An 18,845-nucleotide genomic window follows, 5' to 3' on the forward strand; every position below is an offset into this window, starting at 1 on the left:
TTGTGATCCTCGTCAAATTCGTGGTAAAGTTCATGTTTTGTTTTGTACGTACGCGTACTTCCGGTTTTGAGAATTTTCCTGAACTATAGTTCAGGAAAATTCTCAAAACTCGATTTTGGCCAAAAATTGGATTTCGTTTAAATCACACCTAATCGACCCCAAATTTCATGGGGATCACGAATATGTGGTTTAATTTGATGACAGCTAAATGGTTAAGGCGCCGTGGTTACTTCCGGTATACTTCCGGAAAATTTTCTTAAGACTAGCAAGTGAGCTTTGTTATGTGTACAGTTCTCATTATTGTTAGCTATATTTTAAGCAATTTAAAGCGCGCCTTTCAAGTTTTGAGCAAAAAATAACCAGATCAATGTACTTATATGTATTATGTAACTATTATGTAACTTTTATTGGCATGTCACTTAATAAGAATTGTTTTCTCTTTCTTCAGGTAATGTAGAGGAGACGTCGAGAAGATGCGACACCAAAACATCGCCGGTATCTCCAAAATGTCAGCGCGGATCATCGTATTGTTGGTATTATTTCGTTTGTTTTAGTATTAGTTAACCCGTTGGCTGCCACGCCTTTGTTCTCCCCTAGCTCCTTAGCACGGGCCGCGCTGTTCGGTCTCGTGGTTTACATGCCGCGGGGTCGGACAGTCGCACCAGCCCCAGATTCGCCGCAAGGCCCTGTTAGGCAGTGCACCATAGGGACTTCCCCCTTGTCGATACGGTGATGGATTCTAGAGGCGTGCATTCCATCTTCTCCTGTCACCGTGTCAGCCCGGACTTGTCAGCAATGGCAAGTCCCACTTTGGTCATGGATCCTTCAGACGTGACGCGTAGAGTTGTAGAGAGCAACCTACGGGTTGTATGGCGTGGCAGCCAACGGGATAGCTTAAGTGTATGTATGTATGTATGTATGTGACTGTAAAATGTGGTGGAATTGTGGGTGGAGGTGGGACAATAAAGCAATTCCTTTTAAAGTATTTTGTTTGCTGTACTTGACACTTATACGTTTATACATAAGTTTGGGCAAGTCACTTGTTACAAGTACTTATTTCAATACTCCATATTTCTATGGAAAACCCAACACTATCTGCAACTCCTTTGTTACGCCAACTTAAGTTAAAAATGAATTCTTAAATTCAAAAATTTAGCTTTAACACTAACCAGCAGTACGTCTCTTTCGTTACTTACCCTGAACATGAAGTTCGTCCAAGCACCAGAATATGTCGTATTAAGAGATTTCGTAGAAGATGGTTACCATTTAAAAATTTATTTTCTCATTTAAGATCAACAACGATTCCCAATCACTAGTAACTAGAGATATGACCAACAAATCTGAACCTCGGTATGCATTTCGGCTCTGGTATGCAAAACCTCCCTGTAGTAAACTGGAGAAGCGAAGGTAATGATGTAACATTCAGGTGCCTTGGTGGTGTAGTAACTCGGGGCAGTGGAATACTTCGCAACTTCGGTGCAGTAGGTCGGAGCAGCCTAAGTATAGCTCGGGTGCCTTGGTTGTGTAGTATTTGGAACCATCGGTATGGGAGCGGAGCCTCGGTATGGTAGCTGAGGGCAGCGTGGGTTGTAGTGCAACATGCGGACTCGTCGATGTAGTACTTGGGTGCCTTGGTGTATTACCTAGATGTAGCAAGGTGCAGCGTAAGTTGTAGTGTAGTAAACTGGAGCCTCAGTATAGTATTTTGGTCCAACGTAGTACGAAGGAGCAGCCGCGTGAAGCAATTCGGGGCAGAGTAGTACTTAGGCGCTTCGGTGTAGTTTTTGACCGCGTTGTGGCGTAATAAGCTGGAGCCTCTTTGAAGTAGCTGGGAACGGAGTAGTACTTGGGAACCTCGGACTAAAAGGCTGGAGCAGCATACGGTGGTGGTGGTGTAGTACTCCGCTGCCTTGGTGGTGTAGTACTCCGCTGCCTTGGTGGTGTAGTACTCCGCTGCCTTGGTGGTGTAGTACTCCGCTGCCTTGGTGGTGTAGTACTCCGCTGCCTTGGTGGTGTAGTACTCCTTTGATTGAGTATTGGAAGAATGCAATTGCTGCCGGGTAGGAGATGCTCATTCAATTGATAAATCGCCTTTTCTCTCTTCTTTTATCCGAGTTTTTCTTTTCCTGTTTCACATTTTAAACTTTACGGCTATTGCACCTATTGACATACATCTCTTGTCGTTAATAACCAAAGTCGGTGGAGTTCGGTACAGTGGTCAAAACGTTAGCAACGATAGAACAACCAACAGCAGCACGACGTAAAAATAAACTGTAAATGAATAAAATAAAACATTTTCAGTTATAGATTAACAATTAGAGAAAATGTGGAATAATTAAAATTATGTAAAACAGCAGATTTACCAATTGCGAATTGGTTGTGCTACAGTGTAGTAGTTGGGGGCAGCGAGGTTGTAGTGTAACCCTCGAGGGCGATGGTAGTGTAGTAAACAGTCTGAGCCTCTGTTTGGTATTTGCTCGGAGAAGAGTAATACTTGAATTCCTCGGTGAAGTAAACTGGTGTAGCATACGCCCTTGTGTAGTATACGGCCTTTTAGGTGTAGGAACTGTTTGCGTATGTTTGCTGTGTAGTACATGTAAAGCAGTAGCGTTGCGGTTGGGTATCTGCCACACCCAGGGGACATCGGTACACCAGTGGACGACTCGACCATCAACGATACACCAAACAACAGCACGGATAGTTAACTAGACAATTGAATGTGAACATTAATGTCCAACTATAAGTGGCACATGAACAAATGTAAGAAAGTCTAATTGATACAAAACTCCATGTAAAATAAAAGAATTATCCATGATTGAGAATTTGAAGAAAGCAGCTGTTACCGTGTCGGAGATGCTCACTAGAATGATCTCTATCGCCTTTTCTCTCCTTTTATACGACTTTTTCCCACCCTAACCTTTTTCCTCTTAAGCCTTGCGGCAATTTTACCTGCTTGATAATGATCAAACACGTCCCGTTCTTGCCCAACCTATACACCACTACATGGCACATTTTTACGTAATAATGTCAGTGACCTTCGAATTTGCAATTGACATGGGAGAAATGAGATGAGAATGATTGTAAAAATGACGTAACGTGAAAAAAACTAAAAAGACCTTCTACACGGTCAGATGCAAGTTAAGTGTCAACAACGCTTCATTGGTTATTCTAATCAAGTGATTTCTAGCAGAAAATAAGCTTCAGCCTGGCAACTCATGAGCCGCACATATTTAACTATACCAACAAATTTCAACACAAAACCCCACATGACTAAATGTTTTGTTATGTAGAACTTCTTTAAAATAAGTCGAAAGCACTTTTTTTTCCTCTATCAAAATATTGTCTCTACCCTCTCTACTTCACATTTAAAAAAATTTAACAAATATTTAAGACGGTTCATCTTGAAGAAGAGACACAAGAGGATTAAAGCAAGACCCGTTGGGCCCATACCTGTTTCCATTTCTGGCTTCACCATTATGTAGTAAACTGGAGAAGCGTAGGTTGTGATGTAACATTCAGGTGCCTTGGTGGTGTAGTAACTTGGAGCAGTGGAATACTTCGCAGCTTCGGTGCAGAAGGTCGGAGCAGCCTAAGTAGTAGCTCGGTTGCCTTGGTTGTGTGGGCCTTGGTGGTGTAGATGGGGGCAGCGTAGGTTGTGGTGTAAAACCCCGGGGCATGGATTCTGTAGTCAACAGGAGCCTCTGTACGATAGTTGCTTGGAGCAGAGTAATACTTGGGTTCCTCGGTGTAATAGACTGGGGCAGCAAACGTGGTTGTGTAATATTCGGCCTTGCCAGTGCAGTACTTGAAGGCTTCGGTGTAGCATCTAGCTGTAACGTAGGTTGTGGTGTAGTAAACTGGAGCATCAGTGTAGTATCCCAGTTCAGTTTAGTACTAAGAGGCGGCCGCTGTGCAGTAATACTGGCTGCCTCAGATGTGGTTGTGTCTCAGGGCGGTGTAGTGAACTGGGGCAGCGTAGGTTGTGGTGCAGTACTCCGGTCCCTTGGTGGTGCAAGCTGGGGCAGCGTAGATTGCAGAGTAGTAATTTGGCACTTCGGTGTACTATTCGATTGCTTTAGTGGTGTAATAAACTGGAGCCTTGGTGTAGTAGCTGGGAACAAAATAGTAATTGAGAGCATCAGTATAGTAAGCTGAAGCAGCGTAGGTTGTAGTGTAATACTCTGGAGCTGTGGTGGTGTAGTACTTGGGGCCTCAGTGTAGTACTCGGGCGCTTTGGAAAAGTAACTCGGGGCCACCGTATCCAGGAGACATCGGTACACTCGTGGTCGACCCAGAAATCAACGATACAACACCGGACAGCAGAACAACACCATAATTAACTGTACAATAAATAATTCAAAAATTAATTTCAATTATAGCTCATCATATCAACTAGAAACGACATAGAATTGTTTCATGACTCGAAATAAAAATGAATATTTACCTATGATTGCGAATTGAATTAAACGACGAAGAAGATGGTGACAAAAAGTGAGCTGCAGCAGTTGTTGACGTGTCTGAGATGCCCATTCGACTGATTTCTTTCGCCTTTTCTCTCTCCTTTTATACAATTTTTTCTCACCCTAACCTCTTAAGCCTTGCGGCTATTGTACCTGCTTGATAATGAAGCAATACGTCCCTTTCTCACCCAACCTCTACACCCCATGGCACATTTTACGTAATGGTTTCTCCGTGACCTTCTAGGATGAAAGACACCAAACTGGCCTTTCCTTCTGGAGGTTTACGTTGCTGGGGATGGGTCTACAAAAACCAAAATCAAAATGAATACCAAATGGCTAAGCCTTGTAGCTATTGTACCTACTTGATAATGATGTAACACGTGTCGTCCTCACCCAACCTCTCCGCCGTCGCATGACACGTTTTATGTAATGATCTCCGTGACCTTCGAGTATGAAAGAACTGCAAACTGGCCTTTCTCTCAGCAGGTTGACGTTGCTAAGGATGGGTCTACAATAACCAATATCAAAATGAATACCAAATTGTTATGGCTTAAACTTTTCTCACTTTATAGTAATTAACATTGGAGTCATTTTCCTCGTTTCATCGGTGAATGAAAAAAAAGGAAGTAGGCGATAGACAAATAATTCTTTGTAAACAATGGAGTTCTCATCAAATAAGAAACAGTCAGCAAGCTCATAGATAGATAATTAGATATCTATTACACTCTGCATCAGGGATATTTTGAATTTAGTGGGATATTTCATTCAAAATGTCACATTGTCCTCAACTGCTATTCCCTTCCCTTTCACGATATTTGTAATAAACTAACCTTCAAAATTAAACCATCCGTTTATAATCCTCCATACATGCCCTTGGCCGACCTTTCAAAGATATGTCCAAAAGTCATTGCGTTAACAGTTATCTATGACATGGCTCCACCCTTAACGGAAGCCAATCGGGAATCAGATTCCAGAGAAAGAATTGTTTTTTCTTGATGACTCCACCCATATCTATACACTCCTAACATTACCCATTTATCAATAAAAAGAAACAGTTTCTACATTTCTTCGCTCAGTAGCTCAACAGAAAAGCGTCACTGATGTGCTAAAGCTGCACTAAATTACTCATATTGTGGTTAAAAGATTAAATTTTGTTAAAATGCCGCGAGTCAAAAGCACCAAGTCTCTAAAAGAAATCTGCTTCCATTTTATTTTGAAAAACCCGGAATTTTTTTGTAAAACTTTTAGACTAGAAGATGGAGGACGGATGGAGGACGGTAAAAACGCCTTGGATTCAGATTTAGTAAACCCCATCAACCAACTGCGTAAGTAATCAAAATTATCAAAAGATTTCATGATATTAACCCTATCATTTCTAAAAATCAGCTACTGTACTACTAGAAGAGCTTATGCAGATAACCAGGGAAAAGAAAATTCGCAACGAATTCTTGAAAGCAACCCTACTTAAATCGCTCCTTTTCCTTGAACAACAGATGACTAACAACCTTCGCACTTTGGATCTCACTATAGTGAAGAGAGGCACTGATGTTTCTGATATTCTTCATTTGGCTACGATCAAAAGTCCGGTAAAAGAAGAAACAAAATGATTGCGTTGAAGACGATATTCTATTATTCATTAAGTTTTGTTGGACTTTCAGAACTTGGAAACGTTGTTACTTGATTATTTCACATGCCAGTTGGCAAATTTTAGCTTTATCCCTAAATTTACGAAACTTCGAATACTGGACATTTCATTTCCGAAAACAGACGACGATTGCTTCCTCCTCATTGGTAAACACTGTCCAGATTTAAGGTAATGAATCAAACAAAATATTAATGAAGATTGAATTGGTTTTAAAATATGCGTTTCAAGGGAGTTTCATGCCAAACTTGGCAAAGTGACGGATCATGGAATTCGAAACTTGTGCGTGACTGGAAATTGCAAATCCATCCGCAAACTAAATCTGGAGAATTGCAACAAAATAACTATCAAAGGAATTCAATTGGCTCTCGACAATTTACCCCAATTAAGGACATTGTGCCATGAATGTCTACTAGAGGGCTTGGCTGAAATCGCTCAATCTGCGACAGATCAAAATTTAGACCTTCCTCAATATTCCTTGTCGACGCTATACGTTCTCTACCACACGGTCTACAAAAGTGGCAGCCTGCGACAATCTGTGCTGCTGTGTCCCAATGTGACAGAAGTGTATCTATACATACGACAAGAAGGATTTAAAGACACTGATCTTTTAAGCTTGCTATTATTGGAAAAACTCTACACTATTGCAATCACTCACGCTGTGTATGAACCTATACATGGAGCAGAAATTCGAATCTATGGTGGCCTGACGTTTGATGGCGTTGTTCCGCTTCTGAAAAAATTTGGAAACATTCTCAAGAGAATCAAGTTCGGAGAGTTTCTTGTTGTCGATATACCAACCATCTTCAAGTTTTGCCTAAATCTGGAATCTTTGACTCTTTGTTTCTCTAAGACGACCCAGTCTACTGAAACCGAAGTAGAGCGGCCTATATTACGAAATCTTAAAACACTAATTGTAAGCTGCTCAACAATTTCGTCTGAAAATCTCGTTGCACTGTTGTCATCCCCTTCACTTGTATACGTATCCATGAGAAGCTGTGATGCACTCAATGATAATGTATTTTACAGAGCTGCTAATCTCCATTCCTTCTGTAATCTTGAGCATTTGCACATCTCTTGGTGTCATTCTGTTACCAAAAACGGGATTGAAATTTTTTTAGAAGAATCTAACCCATTAAGAGAAATCGTTTTGCATTGCCGTGAGGATTTGGGTTCCAGAATTACGCGTGAAGATGTCGCCAATTGGAACGAGACTGCGATTTGGATTAAGAAAAATTGGCGATTCAATTTTATTCTTCAGTCTTCGTGCCGAAATATATTTTTAGGCGGGTACAAATGGGAACGAAGGAGAGGCGAATTCTGATCTGTTTTGGCTCCCCGAAATAAATAAAAAAATACTTTCTTTCAAAAACTTGTCATTTTTTCTTGAATTTCGTACAGCCACAAAGTTTTTTTTATTTCGAATGAAAATAGAATTGGTAGCTTGTACTACTCAAAGGGGCATCTGAATCCTACACTGAATGTAACGGCCATTTACTGCGCACAAAAAAATTGTCAAGATTAAAACAATTCGATGTTACATTGTGTGTGCGCGTCAAAAGCTAAGTAGAACTCTACCGCGGATAAAAATAAACTTTGTAACAGAAAAATCCCGGACAATACAATCAAGACCCGAGGTATAGCCGATTCATTTTGTTGGATTAAATCTATTGATGCAAGTCATGCACGATTGAATGGTATTACCGGTAGTACTTCACGCAGTTGTCTCTGACAAAGACCCAAAGCCAAGAAAGTGCGGTCATTGCAAACTTGATAAACCAGATTTTGAATTTCATAATTGATATTTGTGCGATATTAAATTGCGTACTATTTTCGTTATTCGGGATAAACATGATGATTTAGACAACGCAAAAAACCCCGAATAATAACGTAAAAAAAAGTAAAAATCTGAATAAACAAAGGTATCCCAACAATATTTATGGGTTACACCCTGAAAAAAGACCCAGTCGGAGCTGCACTGCAAACAGCTGTTAATGAATGAGGGGGATGTAACCTTTATCCGTTATCTAAAAAGGTTTGACGACATTAAATTCTTATTTTTTTTCTAATTGTAAAAGATTCAATTTCGGGAAATCACGCAGTCGCAGAACTGAAATAATCAAGTTTAAAGAAAACTAACTGGATGCACCGAAACCAGTCAGTGCTTGAGGGCTGACTTAACCTATTGCTATCTTTAACTACTAGAGACCATCCAATAAAAATAGTGACAAATACTTGCTGGGTCCTACCTTGAATCCTGGGAAATCCTTAGCATCCCCTGATGTTCCATTCAGTGACAAAAAGAACAAGGTCATCTCTGCGAACACAGCATCCATGAATGTACACAAGGATGCAAAATTGCAAAGAAGAGGAGAGATGAGATAGGTTGGCTGCTATCAGTGGAAGAACCCGCCAATTGGTTGAGATGCTCTTCTAGACAATATATACAAAAATTAACATTATTATAAATAGTAAAAAGAATCTCGACAACAAGTCAAAGTGAGATGTTGGGTATGCATTTCAATTATCTGACTGCAAGCAACTATAACAAAATATTCAATAGAATGGATCCACTCAAAATCTGTGCAATTATTTGTGTGCAGCTGAGCAATTTGTATTTACTTAGCAGTAATTTAAAAATTCACCAGCAATAGGCTGTGTGGATTTGTGGCTGATTGCGCAAGGGTTTAATAGCACCAACAGGACAGTGTGGTACTGATTTCTACTATGTATTTTGAACGATATTGAGAATTTATTTACCTTAAAAAACCGTCGAAAATTTTGAGATAAACGAAACAGTCAGAAAGCAGCCTGGATAGAACGTGAATATTCAAAGCCTCAAGCATCAAACGAACGAAAGATTGTTTTCCTCTGCTCACTTCCCAGTCAAGCACCAGATGTCATCTTGGATGATTCGCTAACGCATGAGATGGATGAGTGGGATGAAAAGTAGCCTATGTAAATGCACACTTACACATTGCACACTCAGTAGCTTAAGGAATCCAAAACAAGAATAACCTTTTTAATTTTTAATATGAAAAAATCAAACAGCACGCTTTAGATAGCAACACATTTTTGCTCAGCATCTTGCTCAGCATCAGCATCCGGAGCAAACGTCGGAAAATTCGCTCCTTTTCAAATGGACACTATCACCATCATGTCACACTTTTCAGTGGTCTGCATCAGCGGACCACAGAACGGATGGATTTCCAAGCAAAGCGAAATATCAACCGAATCCGGAATCCTACATGAATAAACGAATGGAATATTTAATAAATTTACAGCTACTCTAACTAGAAACGAAATGTCTAACAATTAGACCGTGACAAGCCTGGCTCTCGACGGAGACAGACTCACAGGCAAATCATTTGACTACTGACGAAACACTTTGATTTTATATTGGAGATGACGTCCGCGTTTCTTCATACCTACAAAAATAAAATAAAACAATAAAAGGATTTAGGCAAATGTAAAATTTTAGCGAAAAGAAACAAACAATTTATAGATGTCGTCATCCAGTTTAATTGTGACCTGTCAAGACACTGAAGCTGCAAAGTGATGGTCGCAAAGTGCTGAGAGATATGGTTGACGTTTCAGCAAGAAATCCACTTCACTTGATATCTTATACATCAAGTGGCCAGTCAATGTGTGTTGGTAGCCAGTATCTAAAGAAAAATTACGACAAAAATGGTGAAATAAAAAACCTTTCCTTCTCACAAAATGCATCCATAAAATGAAACAACAAGGGCCGAAATAGATAAGAAACCTGCTGTCAGTGTTACAGCACATTTCCACTAGAATAACACAAAGATGGGTGCAGACAACACGCAGGGCATTTTGAAAGGGTCTAAATTGGCAAAATAGCTGCAGTTTCTCTATGACCGTGAATCACCATGAACTCATTGCCTTTCAATGGTGATATTGGGTTGCCTGATGTGGAATTGTCATGCATGTTGATCCACATGTAGACTGGAGAGGTGTTAAACAAAAACCTGTCTCACTTCTTTCAGCACCTATGTGATCCGGGGATCCTGGGCTGTTTTAAACTTTTTCTGGATTTGACCGGTTTGTTTCCTCCACGTGTAGAGGGACGGGACATCCATGGATAAAACAGTTACTACGATGGAGAAACAAAACAAAACTTGCTTATCAAATGCTCACTATAGTCGAATAATTTAACGGCTGAAACTTTAATGCTGAGTTGGCGGCTCAGCGGCTTACTATTTGTGTTGTAGTACTGTTTGAGCCAACGGCCGACGTGACATAAAAGTTTCGATAAGTTTTTTATTTTTGCTTTAACAGCACGAGTGCAGACGAACTTCTCTAATATATAGGTTTAGTAAGCGGTGCTGCCATTTTATCAAACGCGAATATGGAAAAACGAAAAACAGCGTGAATAAGTAATTTTCTCCAAGAAAAAGGAAAAAGTCTGTACTTGGCTTGAATTGTATTTCAACTCGCGGATTTCATTGAATTAAAAACATTAGACGATCGTCATAACGGTTGAACATTTGTAGGATAGCCGGAACCTGTGGATAAAAATAAAGCGATGAATTATAAATTTATAACTTAAATTTAACTTCATAAAGAAATACTACAATATAATAACAATTAAAATTTTCCTAATAATTTAATATTTAAATACCGTAGACAAGTTGGTACAATACTTAGACTGCTGCGTTAATTCGAATAGATTTAAGTAAGCGCGAGTTCCGCATTCTGAATTTCTGATCCGTACCCGCTTATTCGAAAAAGTCGAAGAGACGAGGAAAAATAAAAGAGATATTTACACGTTCCATGAAATGAATTTATTGAAAAATACATGAGCATGTTACAGACAAGGATGATTATTTTATATAAAAACTTTAGGAATTGCTTTCTCATTCGCAACATCAAAATGACGGTCAAAAATATTTTTTTTTTTACCAAGTTTTTTTCTTTCTGCTGAGCTGAGGACGACGTGCATATTTCGAACTGCAGTGGATGAAGTTATTTACCAACAGTTACCCTCTCTTGGTAGTCTACCTAAAGAGGTTTCAGATTTAGATAAGGAATTTGGTCTCTCCGAATTAAAGATCGTTGTGTGTTGATCTCTTTATTTTTAACCGGCCGCATTAGTAGCTGGATCCCGGAAATACCCTTAATCGTTATAAATACACTCATCGTCAAAATTACCCCATTCCCGTACAAAACCCCGATTTAGGAAAAATAAATTCCCGTTCGAGGTGCCGTGAATATTTTCTCTCGTTTTTTTCTCTCGACGTTGCGTCATTCAACATCGAATGAAATAGGAATATTTCATTTCAGCCCCAACTGGACCAGAGGTCCCGAGCTAAAATTCAGTCAAAGAAGAACCCTTGAAGTCTTCTGTATTGATTTTTGGAGAAACTACTCTGTAATTAACTTTATCGATAATTTTTCAAGACACGGAAATTCAATTAAATTGAGAAGCTGCTGCCTGCTGGTTGGTGCAGATTTGTGTTATGTATATCCCCCTAGAAATTCCCCAGTTACCCAATGTGTTCTGTGACACCTTCACGTTTCGCTAGAGAAGCATGTACAAAATGTGTACCATTTTTCTCCTTTCTTCTGTTTCTTTAGAGAAACATGTCATCAATATGCTATCATTCTATCAACCAAAAATCTTCTAAGTCTTTTTATTATTTTTTGTTTTGGCTTTTGGCTATCAATCCAAAAATCTTCTAAGTCTTTTTATTATTTTTTGGTTCGGCAATCACACCCGAATTATGTACATATATCCCCTAGAAATTCTTTCCCAAATTGATTGCAACATTACGGCGTTTCGGTTGTGACAGAAAATCATGTCATCAATATGTTACCCAATGTGTCCCGTGACAACTTCACGTTTTTCGCTAGGGAAACATGTACAAAATGTGTACCAGTTTTCTCCTTTCTTCTGTTTCTTTAGAGAAACATGTCATCAATATGTTACCCATTTTTCTTTTACTGTCCTCTTTAACCTTCGGAACTCTACCCAAGGAAGTTATTAGGTGAACGAAATCTGATTTTTTCTCTCTCTTGGACGTATAAAACGACCGATCCTTATTCTCCAAAAACTGTTTTTCTGATGTTGAATCTGATTTTAATTCTGATTCTGATTCTGGCGAAGTTCGTCTGATCGACTATGGAAATGTTCAGCTTACACATTTTTCTTTTCCTCGATTACACCAGTCATCACTTCAGAAATTTTCTAAGTCCTTTTATTATTTTTCGGGTCTAGCCATCAAAGTACTTTTATTATTTTTTGTTTCAAAAATCTTCTAAGTCTTTTTATTATTTTGTTTTACAGTCCCCTATCGTGTTGCTTGGTGTTATAGATTCGATTAAATTCTATTGCATGTGGAGTAACCCTGAAAGTGTTATTTTTTTTTTTTGAAAAGCTTCTTTTTAAATTGTAGACCAATCTTGAAGCTTAAAGATTTGGAAACCATGCTATTTTTCTCTTCGATAAAAGTAAAATTGACTAAATTCTACTGCGGTTTTTGAAACATCGATCGCGTTCTTTAATCGCGATGGTTACCACTCTTTGAAAATTGCTCATTTTCATGTTGCTTTCTCATTTGTGTAAACCCCCCTCCCCTTGTTTGTTGCACTTCGTTTCCTTCGACTAGAAACTAGAGTTGCGGAATTAAACAACTTTTTTGCGTCGGGTTTTTCTTGAATGCGGTGTAACACCCCATTCCTGAATTTGTTGAAGATTTTTTCTTTCTTCTTCAAAGCAGAAGCTGACATATTTTGGTTGCAAGTCTTCTTCAAATAAGTAGCTGACATAATGTTTAAAAATCTAGTAGTTTGCTAGAAATCAACAATCCCCCCCGACCCATTCAATGTAACCCTTATTAAAAATTTATCTCAACTAAGGAGATGGAAAAATTTATCGAGCTATGGGCAGCTGGATGTCGAACGCTCCCTGATGTGACAAGAAACTTGAGCATCGAATTTTGATCGAAATTGGGACAAGCAATGTGTTGGACCCATTTTTCAAAGTGTCGTGTGCGTTTCCGCAAGCGGATGAAACGCTCAAACACACCAATCTGTGCAGGATTCATACATTCTTTGGTGCATTTCCAGTAGTCGGTCGAGTGGACTCTTCAGTTAACTACCGAATCCACCCGACCTACTAACAAGAAATACACGGAAAGAATTTTTTAAAGTTGACCCACAAACCAAAAATTGGGTCAACTGGTCGAGTCTTTCCAGTTTTAGTTCACAGAGAAAGTTCCATCTTACTCGATGAACTGCTGGGTGAAGACTGACGATGTAGGCTCCGGATGGCCCACCTTTTATGCGGGAAGAAACAAGGTCATTCAAAGAGAAAAGACATGTGCAGTATAGTCCAAGGGATTAGAAATTTGACCACCCTGTGAAAAGAAATGTATGTGTTCAAGGTAAGCCGGTGGAATGAATGGGGGTCTCCAGACTTTACTTTCATCCGGCGGGAATAGAAAACGCGCAAAACTAAAGAAGGTCAATGCTCGCTATTAAGGTCGCGGGGATAAAATATTTTCTTTGAATCCCTTGGCACCGCACATGTGTGTAGTTTTCAGAAATGCATTAGTATTAAATAGAATTCTCGAAAGTTAGTGAAAAAGAAGATATGAAGAAAGGCCGTATTTTAGTAATTCGATGAATTTCAAACATTTTTCAATAGCTGGAGAAAATTTCTTCTTCACTGATTTGATATAGTCTCAAACGTCATCTTATCGTAAGTATTTTGTCTATTATGGGTTTCGGAGAACAGCCGAATCGGCAGCAGTCGGATGCTGTACCTATACCTTTGAGCTGTACATAGGTCTATATGTATTATACTCATCGTTTTGTCGGTTTTCCAACAATTTCGTGAATGCTCGCGCTGCTGTGCTGTGCGTCACCCAAGTTTTCTGTCGTCACGTTTGACGCCATTTCAAAAATTAAAATAAAAAACTGCTTTCATTCAAGTGTAATATGCCGGACGATGCCGGAGTCGGCCGTGTCGGGATAGAAAGAATGCCGGTTTCTGTACAGCACGAGCCAAACGCAACAAAACAGGTATTAAAAAAGGATTTGTTACTAACTTACTGCTATAAAAATATTAATACTAATACAAATTTAACGTAAATATTGTTTAAGATCGGGTGTTTGCTCTATTTTATTGTTCTAGTTGTGTGGTTTCTCAGCGCAAGATTTTCTGTCGAACAGATCGACGCGATGAAGACGGGGGTGAATTTTGAAGTTGTGTTTCTTGTAACGGCATATCAACTTCTTCAGCATAATTATTAATTAAGCGTCAAGTCTACCGCTGCTGCAATGTTTGTTTCGAAGAATGCTGGATGGTAGAATCTACTTATTATTGTTATTATAGACTTATAGTTCACTAATAGACAATGGTAAATTTGAGAACGCTGTCAGTTTCTAAAAATTTCTTATCCCATTCTCATCCAACATGCCCTTTGGAATTGTTAAGGAAGACCGGTCTCTTAAACATTTCTTAAACCGTTCTCTTCCCAACATTTCTTATACATGCTGTAAGGTTGAAGTATAGAAAGAGTCAAAGAGGCCGGTGTCTTTCCAGCTGCTATCATTTAATAACTAAAATGTATTTGATGGAGACCGGTCTCTTAAAATTCCTTAAATCGTTCTCTTTCCAACATTTCTCATACATGCTGTAAGTATGAAATATAGAAAAAAGACCGAGTCTTACCAGCTTTTAAATCTGCACCAATAAATTGTTAGGAGACCAATGGCTTGCCTTCCCAGCTGTTATAATTTAATATCTGAAATGTTGGAAAGAGACCGGATTAAGGTACATTTTGAGAGGCCGGTCTCTTTCCAACATTTATTGACAAATGCAAAGCAATACACTGATTATGGAATTGACAAATGTAGATATTGACAGCGGATATTGACAACAACAAGCGCCACTTATAAAGGCGATGAATTTTTTCGGTGTAAATAACCCCGTTATTTGATGGTGATTTGATATAGCCTCAAACGTCATCTTATCGTATAGTATTTGGCCTGTATATGGCTTCGGAGAACAGCCGAATCGGCAGCAGTCGGATGCTGTATGAGCTATACATAGGTCTATGTATTATATACCCATCGTTTTGTCGGTTTTCCAACAATTTCGTTAATGCTCGGCGCTGTGCTGTGCGTCACCCAAGTTTTCTGTCGTCACGTTTGACGCCACTTAAAAAATATTTAAAAAAAAACTGCTTTCATTCAATTGTAATATGCCGGAGTCGGCCGTGTCGGGATAATAAGACAGAATGCGGGTTTCTGTGTAATACAGCTGACTGCTCACGAGCCAAACGCAACCAAACAGGTATTTAAAAAAAGGATTTGTTGCGCAATCACCGCGTCGCCATCACCGTTATTGCGTATTCCTCAAGTTACGGCCGTTTGTAGATTGTCGCTTTCACTTGCAATCGATACAGAAATCTTTCAATGTCTATAGCGTTTTGGACAAAAAGGCGAGAAAATGTCAAAAGTTAATGCGACGTTTTCAAGAGTATATTCGACAAAGAAAAACAAAACAGTCAAGGGCCATTCACGTTTCGTTGATTTCCCGTTGTCGAGTTGCTTATTTTGGCATCGCGACAAAACGGCTTTTCTATGGCGCGCAGACAATCACTTTGTGTTGTTGGACTTTTTCTCTTTCACCGTGTCAATAACTGCGCCACTGGAAAACAATACGCAGGGAAAAAAGGGGCATTCTCGACTCGTTAAACCAAATCAGCAGTGATGCATATTCCTCTTGTTACATAGTGTGTGTCTATCTCTACAAAAATAGTTAGTCTGTATGATAGGATGTACAATGTCTCCCGAACAGTGTGTAGAAAAATGATACTGCTGCAAGCGAAGACAAACAGCGCAGCAGCAGGGGGTATACATCGGCGAAATCAAAAATAGGTTTACAGTCAAACAGACACCCTGAAAAGATGGAATCCAATTACAGTACATCCGCCGGAATAAAGGAGCAGCATCTCTGAAAATTGAAAGTGCTTTTTCTCTTTGACTTTTTCCCAGCTTTGATTTCCAATTTCCCCCATCGCATTCAATAATAAAAAAAAAGAGTGGAATATGCAGTTTGTCGAACTAATGAGATGAAAACTTTGTATCATTGCAGGAAAACGTTTACTGGCAGAACAAAAAGCCCAGTTCAGTGAAAAGCCATTTTGCCATCCCATAGACATGCCATCTATATACTTGGAATTATTGGCGAAATAAATGTGTAGGAGTCACTTTCTTCCTTCCACGTCGCATCAAGTTAAGAAGACGGAGCTGTTGCTGCTTGTCGCTACGGTTCCATTCGATTACGACGCCATTAGCATTCGACTCGGGCGGCGCAAAGGTATAGGCAGTGATGTAAGTCGCCATTATTTTTCATCTCTTCACCATTTTTCTTTCCGTGTTTACCTTTTCCTATCCATCAGCTCGGGATTCGTCGGGTAAATGTAATGCACAGAATAATGTCGACTATAGTGAAAGCCGTGCTGTAATTGGCTGCTGTAGGCGTCGTGGCTTCACCGCCGTACGAAATCAAGTCGCTTGTAATTGATTTGTCGTTTCAAAGGCCTTCAATGATTTCACATTCTACATTGCACGGCCAAGCTGCCGGAGATAATAATATCGACGATGACACCCGCCCACAGTTGGTTTCTTTCTTTCCCCGTCATTTTTTTTCGTCCATGTTTCAAAATTCAAAAATGTCGTTAACAGTTTCGAGGCTGAAGCGATTGCGTCATGGTATCTGTCCCGCAGGTGAATATATCGCGTCGCATAGAAGTTGATGTGCGGATCCCGGAGTGTTCCGATGGATCAATATTTGTCTATAGCGACTTATTGTGTTGTGTGCGTGAGCCACGGCAACAGCAGACTTTGGGTAGCCCATTTCGCTGATGGATGTCTACATACGCACGCACGTACACGGCAAACCTCTTTTCTTCCGTTCCACAATGCCGCACGTATATTACTTGTGTTAGTGTAGTATATGCGTTAGGGTTCGTGTATAGACGTATAGCCTACATGTCGTCGATCCCTGATGAAAGTACGGTACTCGGCTTGCATCAATCAATCCGGTGTGTGTATCCGCAAACACATTGATAGAGCGTCAAAGTCTTCCGAGTCTATTAAAAAGCTTCGCAGCCATTAGGGTTTTGTTTTTTGTTTCTTCCGCTTGTTACTAGACGTATTCCTATATATATTGTACCCTACTACCTTTGTGTGTAGTATAGGCGGCTACAATAATGGTTCAAGGTTTCACTCACGTTCTCCGCCGGATGTACACACAGTAACGATCAGCATCCCCCGTATGTGCTACTTCAACTCTCATCTCTTATTCCTATACACTTAGCTGGGAAAACAAAATCAATTCGAGGGTTATTGCAGCGTACATGAAGGAAAAGAAATAAGGTTGAATCAAAAGCTTTGCAACGTTATTGTCCACCCAGCATAGTTGTTAGCAAACGAAATTGGTTGTTATACCTATAAAGGCTATATAGGACTCTTTGAAAATCCCCGATCTCAAACTCAAAATAGCCGGCCGTAATAGTATTTATTTTTAGCTCAAGTATAGAAGCTCAAGAAATCGAATTTCTTCCGCTTTTATCCTGCCTGATGTACGTAATTCATCGCTATTATAGAGCCGGCTAATGTAAAATAGAGTAGGTTGTTCACATGACACTGTTTGGCTATTTAAAAATATTAAAAAAACAACATTTCAGCGTTGCTGGTTCTTATCACAAAGTTGTCCGGGCGACTGAGCAGCAGCAAACAACTTCTCTTGATCTTGGACGGAAATTTAGCCGTGATCATTAAAATGATATGGATCAGAGACTCTATATAAATGTATGACGTAAGAGTTGACCATTGCCATATCGTGCACAGATAAAACAGAATGTCAGATGGGAATCTAACGGAATGAATGGAAATAGTCCCGCTAAAAATAAATACCCCTAGATTTATTTAACTACCATTACAGGAAATAATACGCAATAACAAAAGGAATCAACTTTTTCTATCCATCTCGTTATGCCCAGGAGAATACAGAATCTATCCTTGCCGACGGCCGACTAGACTTTTTTCCCGGTATAATTATTGATTCATCCCAGCCATCCTTCTTATATTCTTATAATAATATCTCGCCTTATTTATATCCCTGTCTCTCCATTTCGCATTCTCCAAAATTGGACTGCCACATATCCCAACCCTTTTTTTTGTCTTTTGTTTTATATATGTTTCGTGTCATCCGCGACTGTATTATCGTTTTCATCCGGCGCCTTCCGTTTTCTCTCTCCAGACAGTAATAACAGACAAAAGCCTATATTATTCCGCTGCATATAATAAACTTTTGGCCCCGTCTGTCTCCCAATTCCCAAAAGAGAAGTGATTAAATTCCTCAGTTACATTCTACAGCGTATTTATTAGCCATTTTTCTTGGCGTTTTGAGGATTTAAGGCTCTCCAAAACAAATAAGTTTCTTTATTTGAGTTTGGCCAATTTTTTCGCGGCCCCAATGACTTCCCCGCAAACAAAATCAGAGCAACGACATCGCCCAAGAAATAAGGCGCCAAGTTTGAAAAAGTCGACGTTTAATCAATGCCGCGCAATCATTTCCTATACCTCGTCGCAAATCAAACACGCCGTCAACATATTGAAAAATGTTGACGGTCGAGAGATATATTGAGGTTTTTATTTATCCCTCCTTCGCGGTGTGTTGCGTGCTGCCGCTTATTCCTCGG

At 39.6% G+C, this 18,845-nt stretch overlaps 1 protein-coding gene and 2 long non-coding RNA genes across 4 annotated transcripts; 1 reads left to right on the top strand and 2 right to left on the bottom strand.

Annotated features, from left to right (window-relative positions):
• Nucleotides 1-1,259: 1,259 nt before the first annotated feature.
• LOC124204285 lies at nt 1,260-4,853 on the bottom strand. Its single transcript, XR_006878817.1, has 7 exons — nt 4,823-4,853; nt 4,445-4,761; nt 4,181-4,340; nt 3,451-4,111; nt 2,364-2,705; nt 1,764-2,271; nt 1,260-1,643 (listed from the first exon to the last, which is right to left on the bottom strand). It is a non-coding gene; the product is annotated as an uncharacterized LOC124204285 (long non-coding RNA).
• Nucleotides 4,854-5,530: 677 nt separating this feature from the next.
• LOC124204087 lies at nt 5,531-7,474 on the top strand. The gene is made up of 4 exons (XM_046601101.1): nt 5,531-5,785; nt 5,847-6,046; nt 6,119-6,273; nt 6,334-7,474. The coding sequence occupies exons 1-4, from the start codon at nt 5,620-5,622 to the stop codon at nt 7,424-7,426; spliced, it is 1,614 nt and encodes a 537-aa protein (XP_046457057.1). The 5' UTR covers nt 5,531-5,619; the 3' UTR covers nt 7,427-7,474.
• Nucleotides 7,475-8,286: 812 nt separating this feature from the next.
• LOC124204213 lies at nt 8,287-13,399 on the bottom strand. 2 transcript variants are annotated; one of them, XR_006878787.1, is made up of 4 exons: nt 10,104-13,399; nt 9,599-9,767; nt 8,863-9,530; nt 8,287-8,535 (listed from the first exon to the last, which is right to left on the bottom strand). It is a non-coding gene; the product is annotated as an uncharacterized LOC124204213 (long non-coding RNA). The 2 variants fall into 2 exon arrangements; XR_006878786.1 differs by having other exon boundaries at nt 10,095-13,399.
• Nucleotides 13,400-18,845: the final 5,446 nt, after the last annotated feature.

This window comes from Daphnia pulex, chromosome 10, assembly GCF_021134715.1.
Source record: "Daphnia pulex isolate KAP4 chromosome 10, ASM2113471v1".
In the NCBI taxonomy this organism is placed as follows: Eukaryota; Metazoa; Arthropoda; class Branchiopoda; order Diplostraca; family Daphniidae; genus Daphnia; species Daphnia pulex.

Coding starts and splice junctions, on each gene's coding strand:
- LOC124204087 (XM_046601101.1), top strand. CDS start 5,620: ATGCCGCGAGTCAAAAGCACCAAGTCTCTAAAAGAAATCTGCTTCCAT. Junction 6,047..6,118: donor TGGCTACGATCAAAAGTCCG/GTAAAAGAAGAA, acceptor TTGGACTTTCAG/AACTTGGAAACGTTGTTACT. Junction 6,274..6,333: donor AAACACTGTCCAGATTTAAG/GTAATGAATCAA, acceptor ATGCGTTTCAAG/GGAGTTTCATGCCAAACTTG.